Raw genomic sequence first — 25,093 nt, forward strand, 5'->3', positions numbered from 1 at the left:
AGAAAAAGACACACGCTCACCAACAAAGCAGCGGAAGCCTGACACCTTGAGGTATGTTGGTGAACTACACACTTAACAACAGATCCACTAATACAAAAACATTGGGAAATGGTTTAATCTAATGGTATATAATGGTTTTATCTAATGGTATATCATTGTTTTATAGTTTACTGGTTATGGACATCCTCACAAATATATAAACACTCGGGAGCACTCAGTCAGATGGTTCCATCAATTTATGGGTTATTATTGCCAATCAATAAAATGCCATTCCAAGAGTAAGGACTAATTCCAATCCGGTACAACAGACGGCACATACAAACATACTGTACACATGTGTGACAAATGTAGCAAGATACGCATATGTGATGTGTGCATTGGGATAACTGACATGTTTACTAACTGGATCTAGTTCTAATATTGGCATTAGAATATAGAATTCCTTGTGCGATTGGTTGGGGACTTCCTACAGCGGCCAATCCTCTCACTGTCACATGCAAGTACTCATAGCCAGCAACCTAACCAATATAGCAGCTGCCCAACCATAGATCCTGTGCAGCAGGACACAACAGCAATGCCAAACTCATGCGCGCCACATTATGTACCTGGCATCCGTAAAGGCTACTCCTTCACAGTACAACATGTGCTGTCTGTACCTCACAAGTGCTAAACACAACAACATGTCTGCTCAACCATAAAACCTGAGCAGCAGGATACAACAACAACAACAAAGCTGCCTTTGTGAGCATTTCACTGGGGATTTCAAGCAGGCACCTTTCTTCATCAGTGTTGTGAATTAGGCCCACAGCACCTCCAAAAGCTTTAACAATGGCTGTCACCTTTCTGTAGGGAACTGTCCCAATGTCACTTTGCTGTATGGAACTGTCCCAATGTCACCTTGCTGTATGGAACTGTCCCAATGTCACCTTTCTGTATGGAACTGTCCAAATGTCACCTTTCTGTATGGAACTGTCCCAATGTCACCTTGCTGTATGGAAATGTCCCAATGGAACTGTCCCAATGTCACCTTGCTGTATGGAACTGTCCAAATGTTTGATGGCTACTTTCAACCATTAGTGAGACCGTGTCTATTCTGGCAAAGCCACACACACATTCACTACATTAGACTCCATTGGCATCTTTCTTTCTGTGACATTGGTAATGGGCATTGATCTACTGGACAAGTCATCAACCAGTCAACATAATCCAGCAACCATTGTTCTAACGGAATTTCATCACTTCAGCAGTGCATGCTGGTTGCTGAATCGCCAAACAGAAAATATATATCGATTTTGATATTCATATTAAATAATACCTGATAAAATACACACCTGATTTATATATAATGAACACATTTATGTTGATACTGAACTCTAACATCTAAGCAGATCCTGGTGAATTTGGAATATCAGCAACACCATACTTAAAGTAAACTTGTCAATACAGAGAGTTGATGCTTCTCTAGCTATTGGAGAGGTTGTCAGGGCAGACAGTCTGGGAGCCCTCCCCTACCACCAGATTCTCCCTGACAACTAATCATACACGGCTAAATCTGAGAACTAATAATGAAGCACTGCCTGAAGCTTTGGTAATGAAATCGAGTCCTGGTTTCTCACTGGAATACATGTGCCCTCTAACTGGTTCTTGAAAGAAAGTCCAAATTATTATTTTATCAACGGAACTTTCCCAACAGCTCGAAAGCAGAGTAAGTGTTAGGGTTTCTTGACTGTCCTCTGTGTCTTGTCTAGACGGGGGTTGAGTAGCGTATGTACTGAGCATGGAGGGTACTAACTAGCACCACAGGCAGGCAATAAGGCCGTCCTAAGACAAGCAGTGAGAAAGGAAACTGGGATAGAACTTTCAGATTTTCCCTCCAGAAGGTTATTTCTGCGCTCAGGTGAGCACTGGCGTGTCGTGCATGACCTCCATACGAAGGGAATGAAGCGGAGGAGACGTCTGCATAAAGAGTGGAGTGGAGTGCTCTTTAGAAATCTCTGGTTGCAGACGAGTGTCAGGTGCAGACTGGCCATTTCTTCACCAGGAAGGGTCAGATCATCCAGCAAGGCCAGAGGAAGAATAGAGCTCCATCTCAGACAGCAATCAGAATGAAAGACCAGAATGGGAATTTAGAGGGCTGGTTGCTCAGATCAGACGATTGAATGGAACATTTCATTAATCCTCTTCTTTAAACCAGATTAAATTTGGCCTTTTCGGCTAGGCAACATTTTACCAAATTGGCGATCATTAAGATAGTCTGAATGCATGTACACGCTGTCAGTTGTGTATTCCCTGTCTGTGAAAATCAGGAAAACGGAAATATCACTGTTGAGATTTAATATTTTGTATTGCAAAGGTTATACATCAAAAAACAAAAAAGCACAAGCTTACAGCAATGTCTTAAAACAACCTGCAGCTCAACTGTTATTCCACTGATCCCATATCAGAGGAAAAAGAGACGATGGAACTCCTGCTGCAAACATTGAGAAATGGACCACATACCTTTAATAATGCTGACAAACAAAAGGAATTGCTTCAGACATCGACTGCAGGCCACACTGAACATTTTTTTCCCCCAAACTGAAAGGGCAACAAATATTTTACTGCAGAACATTTGATCAATCTAAAGTGTGCCACCTTCCTACTATATTAGGTGGTTGTGATGTTCACAGTCCAAAAAAATGTAGATGTTTTTCGAAAAGCAAAAATAATTTTGCATTTTCAGGACCTCCCCGTGGCCCTTGGGGGAACTGCAACCCAATGGGTCTCAAGAATGCCAATTACTGTAGATTGTGGATCATCTCCTCTTTGGCTATGAGGTGAGTGGTCTTGTTGACTAGAGCCATTAGGGAGTTCAGTTTTTGGGACCAGTCGTTCAGCAGGTCGTTGGGGTCCTTGGGCCTCTGGAAGTTGATGATGCCAGCAAGCCGGTCCACTTTAGCATAGATGGTCTTGTTGACCACCAGATTGGACAGAAACTCCTCAGACTCCTACGAGACATAAAGAGATTCCAAAGTTAACATTATATGGAAGAGGGCATAACACTGGGTGGTCCTCCCCAATTCAAACCTGGATGACGTAGCATCTGATCAAATGCATGTAATTAGGCTTACACATTAAAGCAGCAATTCAAAAACTATAGAACTAGCTCTCTACTGTAATGAAATCACATCCACAATTGTTACGTTGCTATTTTTTGACTTGGCATTTTGTGTGAAACAGACCATAGCAGAATTTGTGTGTTGTCACTCACAACCATCCTCACTCAGAAGTGCAAAGCACCAGGGTAGAGCAGGCCAGATAAAAACACAGAACTCACATCAATGGAGAGGTCAAGCAATCCTGCCATCCTCTTCATGGTAATCCTTGTGTAGTACTTGGCCATGATTCGTATGTTCTGAAAGGAGATTCACACATGGCAAATGACCATCATATTGTTTTTTAGGCTTCATTGACATTCAATACCAATCTGACATGTTTGGCACTTTCACAGATGATCCTGCATTCCACTACAGACTTTCTCACCCATTGACCCAGTCCAAGCACCCACCATCTCAGAAGAACCCTACAGAGGACTCACGTGTTCCACCACCCGGTTCTTCAGGTCCCCCCACCTCTTCTCCCCCTCCTCGCTGGAGGAGAAGACGTCAGTGGCGGGGTTGTCTTTGGAACCTTCCCTCAGCTCTGTCCCGTAGTCTTCCACCACGGAGGCCCAGCGCATCAGCTCCATTGTGGTGAACTGCTTCAGGAGCTCCCTGCAGAGATGAGAACCATAACCTCAGAATCTTAAAGCCATCAGGATGGGCAACTCGTGAACACTTTCAAATGTATTACACACAGAGAGACACAAGGACTGGATGGACACATGTAACCTGTTCAGTAATCAGTCCTTGTGTCTCTGTGTGTAATACATTTGAAAGTGTTCACGAGTTACATAATTACTAATAAATAATAATAACACACGGAATTGTGGAAAAGGATGATTAATAAGGAGTAACTTCCTTCACAACGGTTTACCCTCTTGAGGTTCTTACTTGTATTTGGGAATCTCCTCCAGTTTCTTGTCAGTGTTGATTCTGTGGACCAGATCCGACTGCTCGTTGTCGTAAGGCGCCAAAATCACATAGAGCACCACACTCTTCAGGGCCTGCAACATCGAGTTATTTATTCATTATTATTATTTATTTATTCAATTAATTATTAGGTTCATTAACAAACGGTCATCAGTGATTGTCAACATCTATAAGATGAAAAGACGTATAAATATAAATCGATTATTGTGTTTTCTAGAACAATTTCAGGGTATTCAGAGAGAATTGTACTGAAGACTTTTTTGCCCTACCTGATGCCATTTGGTGCTGTCCTCCAGGATGCAGGGGGTGTCATAGATGGCATTGTAGTGCTTGCAGATAGACACGTACGAGCCCTCATGCTGATCCACTTCGATCATTAGGTTGTAATACATCAGCTTTAATTCCTGTTGATTTAGGTATGATTATTTTTCTAATAATAGAAATTATATTCTAATAATTCTATTTTTCTGAAACACGCCCAGAAAAGAACTTGTGTGTGCTAGCAACCAGAGAGTAAATGTTGGCTATGAGGAAATAAGTAGAACATACACACACAAAAAAGAAACAAAATTACATTCACCAAAGAAACCCAACCTCAAAGGAGAGTACACGCTCATATCCCTCTAAATCAGTTTTCTAGTAGTTCCTTTCAATTCCTCCCTCACCTCTGTGCCCTCGTCCTTGAAGAACTTGGTGTTGATTTTCTTGCTGATGATTTGGGTGCGGATGTAGTCCTTCACAGCGATGCACAGCCTCATCTGCTCCAGAATGAACTCCGCCTTCTCCTTCTTCTCCATGGAGCCGTACGTCTCCACCTAAAGCAGAAAGAAGTAGACCTCACACTGTAATGGACGGCTGAGGGAACCACCCTATTCTGTTGTAAATCTCTAAATATCCAAGATAAAAAGGATGACTTCATGGGTGAGCAGAAACACTGTTTATTATTTTTTTTTATATGCTTTCAAAAACATGAAATACACAAGATGAGTCTTAACATCTGAGGTTTGAGGAGGTTTGTTAATGCAACTTTTTCAAAAAAAGGTGCAACAAGGCAAGAAACTATAACTAACAAATCAGAAAGACGGCACATCTGGTTTCCACTCTAGTACACACCAACAGTATGTGCATCAATTTGAAAATACATGGAATGTATATGTGAAAATAGTACAACTGCTATTTGTATAGCCTACGTGCAAACAGCATACGTGAGCAATGGCCAGCCATCCGGAATAATGCTAAAAAGATTAGTCTACTGCTTTTTAAGTGTTTCACTGAATTACTACAAATGGACCATGAAAACAAAACATCAGTTTCAAACTGTGTGGAGAATGTTGTGTTAATGATAAGCATACCTGCAGTTCCTGAAGGATGGCGGCAGCCTCTTTCACCTCACCATTCTGCTCCTTTATGTTAGACAAGGTCTTGGTAAGCCTGGCACGCTCGATTTCCACATAGATCTGTGGGGGGAAAAAAACAGTTACTACTGCGGTTGAAGGAAGGACATCTTAAGCATACATGTAAACTTCAAGGAAACAAGTCAGATTTAGCCACAGCACTGTGTTTACCAATTATTTATGTTCAAAAAAGGACTGTACCTTTCCAGCGGTGACTGTCCGTAGGGTGTCAATAAGTCTTAGTTTGATAGTAAGGTCAGTCACACCTTCGACATACTTGCAGCACTCTTGCACCATCTTTGCCACAGCCTAATTAAAAAAACAAAACAAGCAAAAGATTATTAGTAGACCGTCAAACAAAACCCAAAGGCATTATCTAATGCACGTCATTATTATTTACTTGATTATCACTCAAACGAACGTCAAAAGACGAGTATGCATTTACTAGGGCACTGTAAATATCTGTACTGCAATGAGCAGATATGCCACTATTTTTCAAGTGTTTTAATCCAGTAGGATATTTCAGTCTACCCTAATGGCATCAGTATTAACAGTGTTCTTATATTCCTACCTGTTTCAGCTGACTCCTCCTCTTTGCCAGTAACATAATGTTTTCATTGAGTGCATCCCAGTCTTTTGCCTCATGGCACATCTGCACGATAGCCACCAAAATCTTAGACGTCGACACCATATCGGAGGCCTGGTGATAAACGAGGGTAGACATAACATGAGTGCAAATGCTCCATCACTGTATGTATGACAATTTCAAAGTACAAGAGACTGACGTTGTAAGAGAGTACTTGCTCACCGTTCTCGTTTGTTTTTCTAAAGACAGGAGACTTTCAATGCCTTCTTGAAGACGTCCTTCCTATAAAGTTGATTTGAAATGTAATCAGGTGTCATACACAAAAATAACTGCGCACCCAGGAATGTAAGTACGACCAATAAGTGTAGTGACCAGACAACGGTTACTCTGATGGCTTATTAACTAACGAACATTGCTATGGATCCTTTGTAGGCTAGGTGGCTATGTAGCTAGATAGCCAGCCAGCTAGCCAATTATGAGAGTTCGCTGTAGTTGAGCAGCTATCGTTAGCTGTAAATTGGAAATTGACATCCAATAAAGTGCTTAGACGTCACTTCAACAGAGGGTTGCTGGAATTAGTTAGAGTGAATGACAACTTAACACTAACTAGTTGACTTTAATTGGCAAAATAAACATTGTGAAGGTAATTCCCACAGGCATTGAACATGACAAGGATGAAATACCGAACTAAGTTAGCTATCGATAGCTACCTAGCATTGGCTAACCATCATGCTTGGTTACCGGATTTATGATGAGGTCCACGTATAGGCATGTTGTCGTACTTCTCTGAATACATGTCTGTCGTTTTTATAGTTATACTATAACCATACAAATATTGGTAATGTTTGCCTTGACCAATACAAATTAACGTTTAGCTAAGTAGGATAGTTAGCAAACTAGATAGCATGCTAGCGCATCGTTAACGCTACACCATGACTCAGCCGAGCTCTTCATTTCATTCAGCTTACTTTTGCCATTTTTTCGCATTCCGGGACTCGTTGCTCTACAGTAGAGCTGTAATCAACCTCCATTTTAACCATCTTTCCATCGGACCGCTCTGCTCTTTCATCCGACATTGTGAAACTTCAGAATAATGTCTATTCTGTATCTGTAAATGGAGTTCAGTTGCTTACTACCCCAAACTAAACGCTTAGCCTCTGTTGTGTCAATTTCCCGGAAGTTCGGTAAAATCAACCAATGAAAAGAAAACGATTTTTTTCTTCTTTCTTAAGGTGGTTTAGGGCGATGGGCAGACTATGTTTTGCCATATTACTGCCACCAAAAGGACCGGAGTTGGAAATGTCTACGTATGCGATGTGTACACCACTTATTATTATTTGGAACGAGACGTATTTGCCCGGGGCGCCAAGTAAGCCAGAATTTAAAATAATCTCTGCCACTGAAACCAGACTACTCCAAAGACCCATAAGGATTCAAACAGCACAGTCTCGGATTGCCCGAATAGTCAATATTATTTGAAGTTTACAACCTCATTATGCAGTGTTGAGTATGTAGCTTGTATGATGAAAGAAATTATACAAAGCTGATATTAAAACCATTGGTGGGTAGGGTCATTTTCAAACATTATTCCCGTGTTTGTGGTGTGAGCAGGATTTGAGTTTTGAGTGCTTGGTGCTTCCTCATAAGGGACAGGAAATGACGAAAGGACTTCAGCTTTGGTCGAGGAAGTGGTAAACTGATTATAAACAGTACACATGGAGGGTGTGTCCGTGTGAACATTTTATAAGTAAAGGGTTTACAAGGGAATAATGGGGGACACGGCGAAAGCTAAACGTCGAGATCAATTAAAACGATGGTCCGGATCAACTACAGACAGAGAACCTGCAGTGCCCAGACAAAGGTGGCGGGGAGATGTTGTGAACACGGGTGAATCGGAGGCCGTAGGCGTTGAGGAATCGGAGGGATCTCAAGATGCGGATGGAAACGGATCAACCACCGGAGAACACCAAGGGTCAACAAGGCAGACTATGAAACGAAGGTAAAAGAAATACAACAAGTATCTCACAATCAATTTATTCTTGAGTCAGCGGGATGCAATTCCGAGGTTACTGTTGCCGCTAGCGAGTTAGCCAGCTAGCACTCCTAGCTAGCTGAGAACTTTAACGTTACTGTCGTTAGAACACCAGCTAACGTTACATATTGTAGATCTTACAAGGTACAGAGTTAGCGGCTGTTTGGAATGTCTTAGCTACCTAATGCGTTGTGCAGACATATGCCATACATTTGAAAAGGATAATTGCTAAGGGTCGCTATTGACGCTGTCAGGCTGATTTGACGGGAAGCATTCGACATTTCAAACACGTCGACAGCTCAAGATTTGTCAGACAGGATGAGAGAGTGAAGTGAGGCACATATTGGTCCTGGGTTAATCTCTTCTGCTCAAATATTAACCTAATTGATTTAAACAGGCGTGAAGGAAGAACAAGTGAAGTATTACAATTTCATTCACAGAATTACGTATTTACTGAGTAAATGGTGTTTAACTTCCTGTCAGAAGTGTTAAGTATAATATTGTCAATAGAAAACATACACTAGTGTAGAGTATTGTGTTCCTGAAGCTTGGAATTTACATAAAATAATGGGGAGTGGGTTCTTGTGGTAGAAAATAAAAGATTCTGCATAGAGCTTTGATGGACCTGGTATACTAGAACCTCTGCCGATTTCGTATGAACACGTTACATCATGGCTTCCCCAGGCGGCGAGTTCACTTTGAGAGGACTGCCGAGTTCTTGGCTGTCTGTGCCAGCGGTGACACGGAGGAGGCTCGGGAGATGCTGAAAGAGGCTCGGGAGATCCTGAAAGAGGCCAAAGGACAGCATGGTGTTGAACGGGAGATCAACGGAGGCATCGTCAACTGTTCCAATGCAGATGGAATCACCGCCCTACACCAGGTTGGTAATCACTGAATTTCATTGAATCAGAACTTTCTAGCTCATTTCTTTAATGCATTTGAAAGAATGCTGGGAGGTGTATGGCTGTGATTTCTGCTTCAGCAGCTTTGTGAATGTCTTGCCAGCCTTTCCTCTGTGCAGCTAACTCTCCTGATGGATTTCGTTCTAGGCTTAATCTTACTCACCTGATTGCACTAATCAGATAGTCCTCAGGATATGAATAGATGTGTTTAGGTATGGCAAGAGCGCAAAAAAACATGGTGGAACAATCTTATCCCTACTCTCGTTCTTAACCTTTGAAATCTGCTGCAAGTGTCATAACTGATTTATTCACAGTTGCTATATGTGTATTTATTTATCTATTGGACTGCAGCTGCCCAGTTAGTCCCCCAACTGTCTTATCATTCCACCCAATCTATTTATATAACCTGTGCATTCACATATTCTCATGTCAATTCCATCCATACCGAATCCCTCACTAGAGTCCAATGTAGTCCCAGTGCTTTTAAATCCCTCACTAGAGTCCAATGTAGTCCCAGTGCTTTTAAATCCCCCACTAGAGTCTAATGTTGTCCCAGTGCTTTTAAATCCCCCACTAGAGTCTAATGTTGTCCCAGTGCTTTTAAATCCCTCACTAGAGTCCAATGTAGTCCCAGTGCTTTTAAATCCCCCACTAGAGTCTAATGTTGTCCCAGTGCTTTTAAATCCCCCACTAGAGTCTAATGTTGTCCCAGTGCTTTTAAATCCCTCACTAGAGTCTAATGTTGTCCCAGTGCTTTTAAATCCCTCACTAGAGTCTAATGTTGTCCCAGTGCTTTTAAATCCCTCACTAGAGTCCAATGTTGTCCCAGTGCTTTTAAATCCCTCACTAGAGTCTAATGTAGTCCCAGTGCTTTTAAATCCCTCACTAGATTCTAATGTAGTCCCAGTGCTTTTAAATCCCTCACTAGAGTCTAATGTAGTCCCAGTGCTTTTAAATCCCTCACTAGAGTCTAATGTAGTCCCAGTGCTTTTAAATCCCTCACTAGAGTCTAATGTTGTCCCAGTGCTTTTAAATCCCCCACTAGAGTCTAATGTTGTCCCAGTGCTTTTAAATCCCTCACTAGAGTCTAATGTTGTCCCAGTGCTTTTAAATCCCTCACTAGAGTCTAATGTAGTCCCAGTGCTTTTAAATCCCTCACTAGAGTCTAATGTAGTCCCAGTGCTTTTAAATCCCTCACTAGAGTCTAATGTAGTCCCAGTGCTTTTAAATCCCTCGCTAGAGTCTAATGTAGTCCCAGTGCTTTTAAATCCCTCACTAGAGTCTAATGTTGTCCCAGTGCTTTTAAATCCCTCAGTAGAGTCCAATGTAGTCCCAGTGCTTTTAAATCCCCCACTAGAGTCCAATGTAGTCCCAGTGCTTTTAAATCCCCCACTAGAGTCTAATGTTGTCCCAGTGCTTTTTAAATCCCTCACTAGAGTCTAATGTTGTCCCAGTGCTTTTAAATCCCTCACTAGAGTCTAATGTTGTCCCAGTGCTTTTAAATCCCTCACTAGAGTCTAATGTTGTCCCAGTGCTTTTAAATCCCTCACTAGAGTCCAATGTTGTCCCAGTGCTTTTAAATCCCTCACTAGAGTCTAATGTAGTCCCAGTGCTTTTAAATCCCTCACTAGATTCTAATGTAGTCCCAGTGCTTTTAAATCCCTCACTAGAGTCTAATGTTGTCCCAGTGCTTTTAAATCCCTCACTAGAGTCTAATGTAGTCCCAGTGCTTTTAAATCCCTCACTAGAGTCTAATGTAGTCCCAGTGCTTTTAAATCCCTCACTAGAGTCTAATGTAGTCCCAGTGCTTTTAAATCCCTCACTAGAGTCTAATGTAGTCCCAGTGCTTTTAAATCCCTCACTAGAGTCTAATGTTGTCCCAGTGCTTTTAAATCCCCCACTAGAGTCTAATGTTGTCCCAGTGCTTTTAAATCCCTCACTAGAGTCTAATGTTGTCCCAGTGCTTTTAAATCCCTCACTAGAGTCTAATGTTGTCCCAGTGCTTTTAAATCCCTCACTAGAGTCTAATGTAGTCCCAGTGCTTTTAAATCCCTCACTAGAGTCTAATGTAGTCCCAGTGCTTTTAAATCCCTCACTAGAGTCTAATGTAGTCCCAGTGCTTTTAAATCCCTCACTAGAGTCCAATGTAGTCCCAGTGCTTTTAAATCCCTCACTAGAGTCTAATGTAGTCCCAGTGCTTTTAAATCCCCCACTAGAGTCCAATGTAGTCCCAGTGCTTTTAAATCCCTCACTAGAGTCTAATGTAGTCCCAGTGCTTTTAAATCCCTCACTAGAGTCTAATGTAGTCCCAGTGCTTTTAAATCCCCCACTAGAGTCTAATGTAGTCCCAGTGCTTTTAAGCGGCATGAGGCTTGTGTGCTAACGACCACGTGTCCCTCACCACAGGCGTGCATCGACGGGAGCATGGAGGTGGTGAGTTTCCTCCTGACCCAGGGTGCCAATGTGAACCAGGTGGACAGCGAGGGCTGGACGCCGCTGCATGTAGCTGCCAGCTGTGGTAACCTGGAGATCACAGAGTACGTAGAGCATGCACGCAGCGGAGACAGAAAGATGACATGCCTGTTGTGTGGTGTTTTTATAGGCCTTGTTTTTTTTTTACCTCTGTTGTTGATGAACTACTGTTGAGCTCCACTGTGCCTGTGGGTAAATTGGAGAAATTGAAAGGGATGATGATCTCCTGCCTGTCATGTTCTGTTTAAAAAATGACTCTGCACGTCCTCCTATGAGTGCATTAGAGAACGTCAACGTAGTGAACATATTTGGGGTGGGTGGTACAAAATGCATGCAAAAGTGTAATTTTAGCAAAGGCAGGAAAATGTTTCCCGATAAGACCACAAAGCTACCTTGCTGGACTTGAACGATCCTTCATCCTTCGTTCTTTGTGTGTTGTGCAGATTCCTGCTCGATCTGGGTGCGTCGTTGAGCGCGGTGAACTGTGACGGAGACGTGCCTCTGGACATCGCCGAGGACGAGGCCACAGAGACGCTACTCCAGCAGCACTCGCAGAAGCAGGGTCAGTCTCCGCGCGGCGCACTCACGCGTCCAAACAGCCACGCTTGCCTGGGACTAAGCATGGATTCTGCTTTGCAGAAAGGCTGTTTTAAGGGACTCTATTTAACAACCACTGGCTCACGATGTATTGCCTTTTTAGGAATACAAATCAGTCCAAAAGTCAAGCTATTGTCTGGCTGGAAAGTGGTCCATATTTGTTTGTGATTCAGTTGGTTTGACTGTGGACACACACACACCCACACACACACACACACACACCCACACACACACCCACCAACACACACACCCACCAACACACACACACACCAACACACACACACACACATACACACGCCCTCTTATTCATGTCGACTTATGTCACCACACACATCGTCTCCTGTCCAGCCTGTTACACACTACCTGATTGCCCAAAGTGTGTGTGTCGTGTGTGATGCATAACCGTAACTCAAAATCTCGGTTCAGGTTCTGTGTGAGTTTCGCATGGTGGACTATTACAGACACAGACACAGACACAGACACAGACACAGACACAGACACAGACACAGACACAGACACAGACACAGACACAGACACAGACACAGACACAGACACAGACACAGAATTGTGCCATCACATGCAGTGAGTCACCGAGTGTCCCTTAAAAACAGCTCTGCTCTGTTCCTTTCTCAGTGCTACGATTGTTGCATGTCTTGTCCTCAGCTGAGGGGGACAGACAACAGAGACGCACAACCACATCCATGGTCTCCACGGGGCCGATGATATTTTGTAATCGACCCTAAAGCATAACTCCAAGAATCCAGAGAAAAGACAGTGCAACTGCTTACTGAAGTAGAAGCACATCTGCTAGCTCTGATCATTGCTAAAGAAGAAGCACATCTGCTAGCTCTGATCATTGCTAAAGAAGAAGCACATCTGCTAGCTCTGATCATTGCTAAAGAAGAAGCACATCTGCTAGCTCTGATCATTGCTAAAGAAGAAGCACATCTGCTAGCTCTGATCATTGCTAAAGAAGAAGCACATCTGCTAGCTCTGATCATTGCTAAAGAAGAAGCACATCTGTTAACTCTGATCATTGCTAAGTAGGTGCTAATTGCAGTTCGAGGGTCTCTGTTGGTGAAGCGTTATGTGTGGGGATTTGTGTTAGCAGTGAAGTGTCTCTATGCCGCCATACAACATGTTTGCTCCATGGAATGCATCATTACGAGCCTCCACTGACTTGTCCACTGACTAACATTCTTGTCGCATGCCAGACACGCTCTTTTTGAGATAAGATCACTGGTCACTGTACAGCAGGTTTAGTCAACACTGTTGTGTATGTTTTGTAGTTTCTAATCATTATAATATAGATATATATTATGTAGAATGCAAGCATGAGGTCTCACAAGGGAGCACTGATGTCAGGCAGAAGATGACGGTGCTGAAATTGTTTATTGCTATGTGTTACGTCTTCTCCCACACCAGACTACATGTCAACACCTGACCACTGAGCAGTTTACCACAAGAATGTTTGGAATTTTGGAGGAACACATAGAGGTGTCTTCACAGAAAGCGCTCTCCTTTTCAAGTTGCCATTTTATCTGTACAATCTCCTGAGCTGCTGGCCTTACTGATGACAATCTAACCAAATATATACATGTGTGTATATATACAATATAACATATTCCTTACTGTCTACACCGTGTTTGCTTGTTAAACGTCTTGGTGGGGCAGCCCAGGTTGACCACCCTGAACTTTCTTCAAGCAAACCAATAAGGGCAAGGTCCTGACATGGTAGCTATTTGTAAATGCTTAGTGGAATCAAGGGTAGTGGTGGAGTATTAACAACAAAAATGTAAGGATAATGTGGCTGTATAATTGAACAGAGTGTTCAGGGGGCAAGTGTGACCACTAACGAGTGTAGGGAAACTGGTGATTCCGGTAAGTAAAAGTTTTCCTAAATCTCGCTCTTTTTCTCTTTGTTCAGGAGTGGACCTTGTTGCAGCCAAGCGGGTGGAGGAGGAACAGATCATGAGCGACGCTCGCCTCTGGCTGACGGAAGGCCTCCCCGCGGACGTCCACAACCCCAGGACCGGTGCCACGCCCTTACATGTGGCCGCCGCCAAAGGCTACCTGGAGGCCATCAAGTGAGTGCCATCCCATCCCATCCCATCCCATCTCATCCCCATCAAGTAGTCCTTCTCTCCAGCCCGAGCTGAGGATTCCTCTAGCCTCTAACTAACCTGAAGTGGTTTTACCCTCCCTTTCGAAAGCCACAGCAGCATTGAGTGTTACCCCCAGTATTTGCATGTGGCTTCTGAGTTGCGCTCTAGCCTGCATGACGCAGGGTCTCCACAGTGTGCTGGCTGTGTGGCTCCGCTCAACGGAAACGCTGCTGTTTTAGCGCAGGATACGCTATTATTCTTGCCATTCAGGAATAACTCTTCGCTGCATTGTTGAGCCTTTTGTCAGGCCTTATTGGTACAGCTTCATGGTCCCTGGAGGTTTGTGGCAGGTGTGGGTCTGTGTCAAATGTCCTTCCCCCACTGAGGCCAGTTCAGCGTTGGCCGAGGCGGTGAAGTGAATCACACACACGCGCGCGCCAAAATGAATCCGTTCAGGCGTGGTGTTAGAAAAAGATAGACGGCACTGACGCTGGTCTCGATTGCAACACTTCTCTTCCCGCGTGGCTAAGAATAGCCCCTGTTTACATCCTCGCGCTCGTAGCGAGAGAAAGTTCCTGAGGAAATGAGCATAGCCCCCTCCATGAGCGCTCCGAGGGCTTTTGCAGTTATCATCATCTAGAAATCCAGTTTGGACTGCTGCAGCATGGGTCTGCTGTATTCCACAATCTGGTCAATTTCATTTTTATTTAGGTACATGTTAGTCTTTGCGATGTTTTATTTAGTGTAAGGTTCAATAACAACAACTAGAAGCCCATGCTAGTGTCTTTGTAGGAGGAGCTGTGCCTGTACATTAGACTGTCACAGTTTTGTGATGTGGACACTGACTGATAGTCCTACGGATGGGCACTGTGTGCGGCCCGCCAAAGACCACTGGTTGCCACTGGTTGCAGATGAGATGTTGCCAAGTGCTGTGACATGTGCTGTGAGACTGGGCGAGACACTGCCCTTGGGTCTCTGTCCCTGCTATGTCCCTCATCGTCCCTCTCTGTCCTTCTCCGCGGTGTCCCTCCAGGCTGCTGTGTCAGTGTGGGCTGGACGTGTCGGCGGTGGACGTGGACGGCTGGACTCCCCTGCACGCGGCGTCCCACTGGGGACAGGGAGAGGCCTGCCGTATCCTGGCCGAGCACCTCTGTGACATGGAGGCCCGGAGCTCCGCGGTAAGACTCACAGACTGGGACGGAGGGGGGGTGTTTGTTCCATGTTGCATTTATATTTTTATAATATACAATCTCAAAGGTTTTACTGACTTACGGTTTGTGTAAAGAAATCAGTCAATGCATTTGATAGTAAACTACGGCTTACACATGGCTAGGGTGACAGAAATTAATTTGTGCACAAATAAGTAGGGAAGTAAACTTTTTGTGAGCATGGAGAAATTAATCAGTTCACATTTACACATTTCACTTAGTGGAACCAAATGGAATGTTACGTTTATATATTTTTCTTCATAGATAAGTAGGTAGCTAGGTTGGCAGATAGATGGGGGATAAAATTAAACCGGGTGGATTGATAGTACAGTATAGATACAGTCCATAGATGCAGTAGATAGAAAGACGGAAAGCTAAATAGAGAGATGGACAGATGGAAAGGTAGATTGATGAATAGTGTAGCTGGAAGGCATAAGTGGTTAAGACACTACAGAAGTGTAGGTTGCACATGATGTAAATGGTGCCTTTGCATATGCAAAAGGATCTGTGTTTTTCCCCTCTCGTCGGATCACAGTTCGTCTGTCTGTCAGCTGGCCGTTTCACCAGAACGAGACATCATTTCCGAGAAGCCGTTGCCTGGGCTCTCTGTGCAGACGGGGGTTTTGAAACTGTGTAGGCAGGGTACAACACTAGGGCAGAGGAGAAGTGTAGGCAGGGTACAACACTAGGGCAAAGGAGAAGTTGTGGCTTTAACAGTATAGCGCATAGCATGTGCGTGTCAATAAAGAGAGTGTCTGTGTTTGTGTCTGTCTGTCGTGTTTCCGTTTGTGTGCCTGCTTGCGTGTGTCTTTCAGGGCCAGACCCCATTTGATGTTGCTGATGAGAGCGTGGAGGCCCTGCTGGAGGAGTTGTCTCAAACCCAAGCTTCTGTGAGCCTCTCTCTTTACCACTTCATCGCTTCTCTGGAACGGATGCTTTTTTTTTTTGTGCTTTTTTTTCGCCCGCCCTACATTGTGGCAAACATGTGACAAAATGTTATTTTTAGCAAGTCCACTGATGCAAGGAAATGTGCTGGCCCCTGTTTTAAGGAAGTAGTTGATGTGTGCAGATATTTTGATGCAGGTTAATTGTAAAGTATCTTGCCAGAGTTCCAGCTCTAAAATTCAGTTGGTTAAATTTCCCTCCAAATTCCATTAGGGTGCTATGTTTGGATGGAATTTAAAGGTGGAGTACAAGAACAACTGCCTGTGACAGTGATAGAATATTGAAGACACAACCAATAAGATCATCCTTTCCAGTATTCCTGGGCGATCTGTGAAACCTATTTTGTTCTTTCAGCTGGTTTTTGCATTAACTTTCGGTATTTGGTCTGGGCTGCAAAGGATTATCGAGGAAAACAAAAACCTTTTCTTTTTCCTCATCCCCAGCATTGTGATTTGTTGTGTATAGAGTATTTTTGACAGCTGCTACATGCTCTCTTTTGAGAGCAAAGGTGTATTACATTTCAGCTACTGTGTACAAACAACATCAAGTGTGGGCACGAATCTATATTTGTATCATGTATATAACATATTTATTTCACATATATAGCACCCATTATTATTATTATTGTTTGAGTATTGTTATATATTTTTTATAACGCACGGTTTCCAGTGGCGAGACGAAACGTCGATCAACGATACACAAAATGCCTCTGGGTCGACGGCTGCCAACGCTGGGAACAAAAAGCGGAGGTCAGTGGCCCATGCTGTCATGTTCTGTTTCCATGCCAACCTAAGCCGTCCAGGGGTGTGTTTCCTGACGGCGTTATTTAAAAACTACTATCGTTTAATAATCGATAGGTCATTTTCAACATTCTCTCTTAGTTAGTTACCATGGTGGTTGTTCAACGACGCTTTTGGGAAATGCATTGCAGATTCATTTAGAGAACTGAGGAGTTTTTGGTAACAAGTCCCCCCCCCCCCCCTTCCTACAGGACGTCTGTTTGCAGGATGAGCAGCAGGGATAAGATGAACGTGCAGGACCAGTCGAAAGAGAGGGGCATCTCCGGAGGTCTTGACATGAACGAGGAGCGGGAGAGCAGCCCAGGTAGTTCCACCCCAATCACAGAGTTTCCTCAATGCATACAGAATGAACGATGAAACACAACGTTTGGCACAAGTGCACGCACATACACACGTGTTCTGTTGACAACAGCTGGTTTGGAGGTGTTGAGTGAACTGGAAAAGATTTGCAGTGATTCATATATTGTTTTTGTTCTGGGTGGAAAGCCATACCAAAGGTTCTCTTTGAGGTTTTATTTCTACAAGCTTGTTGTTAATAAAAGTGAAATGGCCCCTGGAGATAGCCTGAAGGTGTCTAGTAGAACCCCTAGGCTGAAGCAGAGGGTGACAGTGAGAGTGAAAGTGAGAGTGGTCAACATGGGCAGCAGAGCTGTGAACAGACAGATCACCCACAGAAACCGTGTTAGAATGTCACTTTCTCGGCTCGAGCTATGATCACACAGTCCCGTCAGAACACTTGCCCCTAGTCTTTCAACTTCTGCTCAACCATAGTTATTTACACTGCTCTACGAGTGCTTAGAGTTCACAGGGTTCCAGTGAAGCTTGGACTTAAAACTGTATATGTTTACAAAAATAGAATCACAGAATACCTCCATGAAATCTATCTTGTCCCTTGAATGTTTTCTTTTTTTCTTTTCTGTTTCTATCAAGAAAATGTGCAACATTCAATCCCTGTTTATGTATTGCAGAAAGTTCCACTGTGTCCAGCCCAGACAGTGAAAGTATTACTACCTCTACAACTAGCCCTGCTGAAAAGGTGAGAGACAATGAGCAGATTGAACAAACACACAAGAGCCTTGCATGCCATAGAGTTTTTTTTTATTTTTTATGTGTTACCTCGAAGCCAACACTTCCTGTAGTGTTGTTGCATTCAGGTTTCAGTCTCAGCTGGCAGCAGTATTCATGAAATGTCTAGCTTCTTAACCAGACAGACATATCTTATCTATAGTTTGTTCTGACCTGCATAAGCCCTGCCTCTGGCTCTGGCTAAATGAATTATTACTGTAAAAGGAAATTCTTTAAGGAAGGAAGAAAAAACAAAAAAAACACCTCTTTCCTTGAGGCTGCTCACTGAGTAAGTTGTTGTTGTTGATGTCGTGCAGACGGCCGACGAAAAGGAGTCGGATGAGAAGGACCAAGACTTGTCCAGCCGGACTGCGCGGGTGCAGCCCACCCCTCAGAAGCGGGAGTCTCCCGTCGAGAGCCCCAACAATGCCATGGCCGACCGCCGCAAGTAAGACGCCGCCTCCGCAGGGGGGCCCCTCAAAGAATAACAAATGGATAATGATGTATATTATCCCTATTGAGAATAATGATGTATATTATCCCTATTGAGAATAATGATGTATATTATCCCTATTGAGAATAATGATGTATATTATCCCTATTGAGAATAATGATGTATATTATCCCTATTGAGAATAATGATGTATATTATCCCTATTGAGGATAATGATGTATATTATCCCTATTGAGGATAATGATGTATATTATCCCTATTGAGAATAATGATGTATATTATCCCTATTGAGAATAATGATGTATATTATCCCTATTGAGAATAATGATGTATATTATCCCTATTGAGAATAATGATGTATATTATCCCTATTGAGAATAATGATGTATATTATCCTCATTGGGATTATTGTTATTGTTCATTAGTAAGCCTCCCCATCTAGGGTTGGAGGGTACAGAGTTTTTTTTTTTAATTAACAAATAGAACAAAACAGGAAGCAAAGCCAAAATGATAGTTGAAGTAATGAACCTTCAACAAAAAGACCAACAAGCAGCTGAACGTAAACTCTCTCCCAAACTGGCCGACGATTTAAAAAAAAACTTTAAAGTACATTACGCGTGGCACACAACAGTCATAGCAATGTTTTCTGTAGGGGAGTGGAAGGGACCTCTTCCAGATGTTTATCCTTGTCCTCATTGTGCCACACCAACCCTGACAGCGGAAGTAGATTGAGTGCACCTTATTCAGATAAGGCCTAATGGCCTCCTGACAGGGTAACGGGAGCAACAGAAGGCTGAGACAAGGAGAGCACAACACACACACACACACACACACACACACACACACACACACACATCTGAATGTGCTTATTGTAGCACTAATCTCAACAGTTAGCCATAGACACATAATGGCTAATGACATTAGATAAGCAAATCGATTGAAATACATTCTGTGGCCTATCTTAATGTGTAAAGTTATATACAAACTATAATATATAGAGTGTTTACAGCTGTCAACATCAGCAAATGAACCGTAAACAAGCGAATCTGAGCAAATCTATCTGTCTTCCCAGGTTCCAGGCCCCGGCGAGGGACGAGGAGTCAGAGTCCCAGAGGAAGGCCCGCTCTCGCCTCATGCGCCAGTCCAGACGTTCCACACAGGTCCAGCTCATATCCACATAATATTTGTTTGTTTGTTTGTTTGTTTGTTTGCATTTTAAATGCAACACAAATTGCAGGTTAAGATTTATGCACGCAATGTCCACCACTGTTGAGCTTTTTGTCTAGTCTCTATTTTTGGCTGTGTGATTCTTTTGGTTATAGTTTTTCCTAAACCCCCAATGTCCTGTCCAAGTAACTGTCCACAGAGACGGCTAAAGTCAGGCCTACTGAGCCTGAACCGCTGAATGGGTTTTGTTTGTTTGTGGTTTGATTGACAGGGGGTGACGCTCACCGACCTGAAGGCGGCCGAGCTGACCGCCGTTCGCCCCGCAGAACCCCCCCGCAGCATCCAGCCTGTCTGCCCCATCGTCACGGTGACGCCAGCAGAGAGAGGTGAGGAGAGAGGTTGGTTCTCCACTCAGAACGGGCTGATGTCACGCGTTAACAGAACCGTATTTATAGCCACAGAACCAGCGTATCTGTTCGGTAGGTAGGTGGCGCTGTTGTCAAAGAAACCGGCTCTCCAGAACGCTGCTGTAAGAGAGGGTGTTTATGTTAGACCAGAGTCAGTATGTCCTTGAAGGGAGTTGTGCACCAATTGACACTCAATATTGTTAGATCATATCTGTCCAGTCTTTTCTCTGTCTGTTGATTCACCATTTGCTAAACATGCCTATGCTCCCTAATAACCTATCATGCGTTGGCAAAGTACTCTTCATAGGCCTGGTGTGACTGCATCTCTGTGATGAAACTTTACCCTTATGTTAGTTGGTTGGATGAAATATGGCTGCTGAATGTTAATGCCATGTCATCCTAATGAAAATAATGCTGCACGGTATATTTAGCAGATGAAGTGAGGAGACAAAATGTCATGTTTCACTGTGCTCTATTCAGCACATTCCCTCTTGTTATGGTTGCGTGCCGCAGACACAGATCCGGTGAAGCAGGAGGCTACAGAGGGAGAGAACCGCCGGGAGCGGAGGAGGGTGAGGAGGGAGAGGCGCTCCACCGGAGTGGTCCAGCTGTCTGGAGAGGTGATGGGCACCACACACACACACACACACACACACACACACATATACACACACACACACATACTCTCTCACACACACACACACACACACACACACACACACACACACACACATACTCTCTCACACACACACACACACACACACACACACACATACTCTCTCACACACACACACACACACATACACACACACACACACATACTCTCTCACACACACACACACACACACACACACACACATACTCTCTCACACACACACACACACACACACACATACTCTCTCACACACACACACACACATACCCACACACACACACACATACACATACCCACACACACACACACACACACACACACACACACACACTCTCTCTCACACACACACACACATACACACACACACACACATACTCTCTCACACACACACACACACACACACACACACATACTCTCTCACACACACACACACACACACACATACTCTCTCACACACACACACACACATACACACACACACACATACACATACCCACACACACACACACACATACCCACACACACACACACACACACACACACTCATATTTCACAGACTTAAACATTCTTTTCCCACCCTGACCAATCTGTGCTTTGCTGTGGTGTAGGTTGCCATCCCTTCAAACTAACTGCTCATTCTCTCACTAATATATTTACAGACGGATGACGGAGATGCCAGCGAAGATGCCCTCTCAGACAACACAGCCTAGTGAGCCTATGTGTAGATTTGTCTCTGAAGTTGTGTGTGTGTGTGTGTGTGTGTGTGTGTGTGTGTGTGTGTGTGTGTGTGTGTGTGTGTGTGTGTGTGTGTGTGTGTGTGTGTGTGTGTGTGTGTGGTAACGTTTCCCTCTCTGGTCTCTCCCACAGTGAGCCGCAGTCAGAGGACTCCTCGACCGACTACAGGGTGGTGAGTGCCCATCTTTGGCCCTCGCTCACACACCCGCCAGTCTCAGGGCAGTGTCTGTTTTTCCTCACAGAGATACTCGCCCTCCTGTAACCTTAAATGGCTGCCCTCCACTTAAACGTGCTCGGGTCGCCCTCCTGAAACCTTAAATGGCTGCCCTCCACTTAAACGTGCTCGGGTCGCCCTCCTGAAAACTTAAATGGCTGCCCTCTACTTAAAGTGCTCGGGTCGTCCAGACCAGTCCTCTTAAAGGGCTCAGTGAGCTGGCGAGCCGTATTATAACATTATACGGCTCCTCAGAATGTTCAAAATAGTTCCATTCATTTGAATCGGCCACCCCAAGGTTCGGAGGTCTGATATTTCTTTATATTGACCACTGCAAGAAATGAATGACTGCTGTCATTCGCAACGTGTTTTATGCTTCTAATTCTTTCCTTTTATTCCGCAAGTAGTCCCGTCATTTGTAAAAAGTCTTTGTAAAAAGTTGGGTAATTTCATTTTGAAACACCCAACACTTTGCTTATCTGTGTCATGTTGTAAGTAAAGTGAGCAGGGCCTTGCGCAAACCAGGGAAATGATTAATGTGTGAAACTTCCTGTTTCCTCAGCTGTACACGGCGGTGCAGGCGGAGAACGAGCTGCTGCGAGATAAGCTGCAGGAGACGCAGCTGCTGCTCAGCCAGAGCAAGGTGGAGCTGGAGAGACTGCGACAGGTGAGCCCTGGAGGAGGAGGAGGAGGAGGAGGAGGAGGAGGAGGAGGAAGTGAAAAGGGGAGACATGGAGGTAGATGAACTGGGGGATGGTATGAAAGAGGGCAAGGTAGAGGTGAAGGGGTGGGGCGGAAGGAGGGAAAGCTGGTAAAAGCCGGATGGAGGATGAAGAAGAATTTTCAGACCTTCCTAGATCTTCCTAAAAGGGGTCTAGGAGCCAAAAAAAAAGTTTGGTTTTCCGCCATCATAAGTGGGAGGTAGCCGTTAGACACCCAAGCCAGAGCAAGTGTCTTTTCCTCGAGGCCACCCCCACCTCCTTCTCATGACCTTGTCAAGTGTATGAAATGGGAGTCTTCTGAGATGACGCCTCCCAAAAAGGTCCCGCATGGTCATGCAACCTCTCTCCAGTCGTTGCATGTTCCTGTGCCAGGCGGCGTTCTCTCCCCTCTCCCCGCAGAGAATGCTGATCGGGGCTCATGTGTGGTGCACGATATTAACATCATCGGTGTTGTGTTTGTGTCTGTCTGTCTGTCTGTCCATCTGTCCGTGCGTGCGTGCGTGCGTGCGTGCACGGCAGAGTCAGGAGAACGGTTCTGAGCGCCCTGCCCTGCTGGAACTGGAGCAGTTTGTGAGTTCCCACTTTCACATCCTCACTCCCATCATACCATCCCCCCCCCCCCCCCCCCCCCTTCCCCGAGCAGGCGTCGTTGGGGAAGTAGGAGCCTGAGCTTCATGCCGTGTGTAATGTCACACTCTCTCTTTCTTTCTCTCCTTTTGACTCTTCTCTGCGCTTCTTTTCAGGAAAAGAAAGTCCTCCAGAGGAAGGCAGCAGAGCTGGAGGATGAGCTAAAGGTAGCTAGTTGACGTTTTTATTTTGTATTCTTTTATTTTTTGCAGTGCTTGTGAACACATTTATTTTTATCACCACAGGTCTTTCTAAGTTTCCACTTTCTTTCCCCAGGTCCTGGTGGATCTTCGTTCGGACAACCAGAGGCTGAAAGACGAGAACGCAGCACTCATTCGAGTCATCAGCAAGCTCTCCAGATGAGCCTGCCCACGAGTTTCAGTTTCGGGGTGTGAACGACGTGAGCTAGCACGCCCTTCATCTGCATACCGGGGGACGTGGGGCAGATGACCCCCTGTGACCCCTGCAAAAACGACCATCTCTCTCTGTACACGCACTGACATCATAGCACATAATCTCCATCTGGGTTAAGTTTCTCTCAATCCCTTAACGTGGGGAAAAGTTAAAGGGGGAAAAAAGAAAAAAAAAAAAAAACTACTGTTATCCAAGCTATGAGCTGCACAGCCTCATCTGTGCAGTAGGGCACAAGTTGGAATTTGCAGGGTGCTTTTGTTCTGTTTTTGCTGTTTCTGTTTTTACTTTGTTTTTTTTTTGCTTTTAAATGCACTGTGCTTCAGATATTTTCCTAACCTCTTGATGGGAATAGCCCTGGTTAAGTTTAAGGTAACAGCTTTTTTTTTTGTACTGGTATAAATTGCTTTTAGGTCTACTTGCCACCGGCTATTCTCTAATTACCACAAAAGTGTATGCTCCAGTCAGCCTACCTACTGTACCTTCATGGTCCTCCCCGGACGATGTCAGGTTTTTTAGCACTGAAAGAAAAAGAAAAAAATGCCAAGGAGACATGGTTGCGATATCATCGTCGTTTAAAAAAAGACAAAAAAACACGTACATGTGCCAAAAACATTGTATGCCCATTCCTGTGTACTTCAGCATGTCTCCGCGGGAACAGGTAGGAGTGTCGCCATGGCGTTTCTCAGGAGACAAGTTTAGGTCAACACTGTGCCCGAGCTGACCTCTGTCAGGCAAACCGGCGCGTTGCTATGGTTTCTCCACTCTGTCGGTGAATGTGTATTTATGTTGTGTATAGGCCTATCTCTCAGAGGGGACATGTTCTCTGCCAACGGTTTAGTGGTCTGATGTTTTTATTTGATTTTCCCTTCAGGAGGAGGACAGAGTGCTAATACTGTGACTAAGGCCCACGTGGCATTCCACACACAATGGGTCGAGTCTATCAGAACGTTTACCGCCCTTTTTCTTTGTTGTTCTTTTTAAGCGAATGCATGCCAAAATGTATTTTGAAAAACGAAATGTGCCTTTCTACGTATCTGTTTTAATATTTCTATTTTGCTTGGATAAAGAAAGATTGTCAAAAGGACAGGATAGTGCTATAACAGAAATGTGTCAGTTTCTCAGTCATCTCATTCCCATATCTATGAAAGGTGAACATTTTGAAAATGCAAAATAAAAAAATCTGTGTAAACTGTTCTGTTAAACAAACCTTGTGGTGTTGAAAATGACTCAGTCTAGACTGCTACAACCTCACTAATTTGTAGACCTACTGCAGGCACACTGTTCATATTTGTTTAATCCAGGGGCTCCCAAGGTGAGGTGGAGGTGGGGGGATTAAAGCAACCAACTACAGGCTGTATTTTGAATGGTGCTCTTACAGCATAGTAACCTACAAAGAACTCATTTGGTGATGGGGGTATAGTCTACTTTGTACTTGTATACTATGGTCAGGGCCTAGCCTACCCCTTGTTAGCAAGCATAGGTTATGTTGTAGCGAACTAACTTCTTCAAATCTTAAAGTTGA

General features: G+C 44.1%; 2 protein-coding genes across 2 annotated transcripts; one reads left to right on the forward strand and one right to left on the reverse strand.

The window, feature by feature from the left end:
• Positions 1-2,317: 2,317 nt before the first annotated feature.
• Positions 2,318-7,240, reverse strand: psmd12 (proteasome 26S subunit, non-ATPase 12). Its single transcript, XM_012827482.3, has 11 exons — positions 7,019-7,240; positions 6,273-6,332; positions 6,036-6,164; positions 5,666-5,773; positions 5,423-5,527; positions 4,736-4,885; positions 4,340-4,474; positions 4,032-4,144; positions 3,578-3,752; positions 3,317-3,394; positions 2,318-2,987 (listed from the first exon to the last, which is right to left on the reverse strand). Exons 1-11 carry the CDS (start codon positions 7,124-7,126, stop codon positions 2,778-2,780), a joined length of 1,371 nt encoding a protein of 456 aa, XP_012682936.1. The 5' UTR covers positions 7,127-7,240; the 3' UTR covers positions 2,318-2,777.
• A 429-nt stretch (positions 7,241-7,669) lies between these two features.
• On the forward strand, positions 7,670-24,777 carry ppp1r12c (protein phosphatase 1, regulatory subunit 12C). Its single transcript, XM_042703849.1, has 20 exons — positions 7,670-8,049; positions 8,767-8,962; positions 11,391-11,521; positions 11,900-12,018; positions 13,981-14,140; positions 15,192-15,336; positions 16,182-16,256; positions 16,981-17,060; positions 17,303-17,415; positions 18,080-18,147; positions 18,494-18,624; positions 19,703-19,790; positions 20,069-20,183; positions 20,718-20,825; positions 21,523-21,568; positions 21,727-21,766; positions 22,371-22,475; positions 23,050-23,100; positions 23,274-23,324; positions 23,434-24,777. Exons 1-20 carry the CDS (start codon positions 7,820-7,822, stop codon positions 23,518-23,520), a joined length of 2,139 nt encoding a protein of 712 aa, XP_042559783.1. The 5' UTR covers positions 7,670-7,819; the 3' UTR covers positions 23,521-24,777.
• Positions 24,778-25,093: the final 316 nt, after the last annotated feature.

This window comes from Clupea harengus, chromosome 26, assembly GCF_900700415.2.
Source record: "Clupea harengus chromosome 26, Ch_v2.0.2, whole genome shotgun sequence".
Taxonomy (NCBI): Eukaryota; Metazoa; Chordata; class Actinopteri; order Clupeiformes; family Clupeidae; genus Clupea; species Clupea harengus.

Coding starts and splice junctions, on each gene's coding strand:
- ppp1r12c (XM_042703849.1), top strand. CDS start 7,820: ATGGGGGACACGGCGAAAGCTAAACGTCGAGATCAATTAAAACGATGG. Junction 11,522..11,899: donor GGTAACCTGGAGATCACAGA/GTACGTAGAGCA, acceptor TGTGTTGTGCAG/ATTCCTGCTCGATCTGGGTG. Junction 12,019..13,980: donor GCAGCACTCGCAGAAGCAGG/GTCAGTCTCCGC, acceptor CTCTTTGTTCAG/GAGTGGACCTTGTTGCAGCC.
- psmd12 (XM_012827482.3), bottom strand. CDS start 7,126: ATGTCGGATGAAAGAGCAGAGCGGTCCGATGGAAAGATGGTTAAAATG. Junction 4,145..4,339: donor ACAGCACCAAATGGCATCAG/GTAGGGCAAAAA, acceptor TCGATGTTGCAG/GCCCTGAAGAGTGTGGTGCT. Junction 2,988..3,316: donor TGCTTGACCTCTCCATTGAT/GTGAGTTCTGTG, acceptor TATGTCTCGTAG/GAGTCTGAGGAGTTTCTGTC.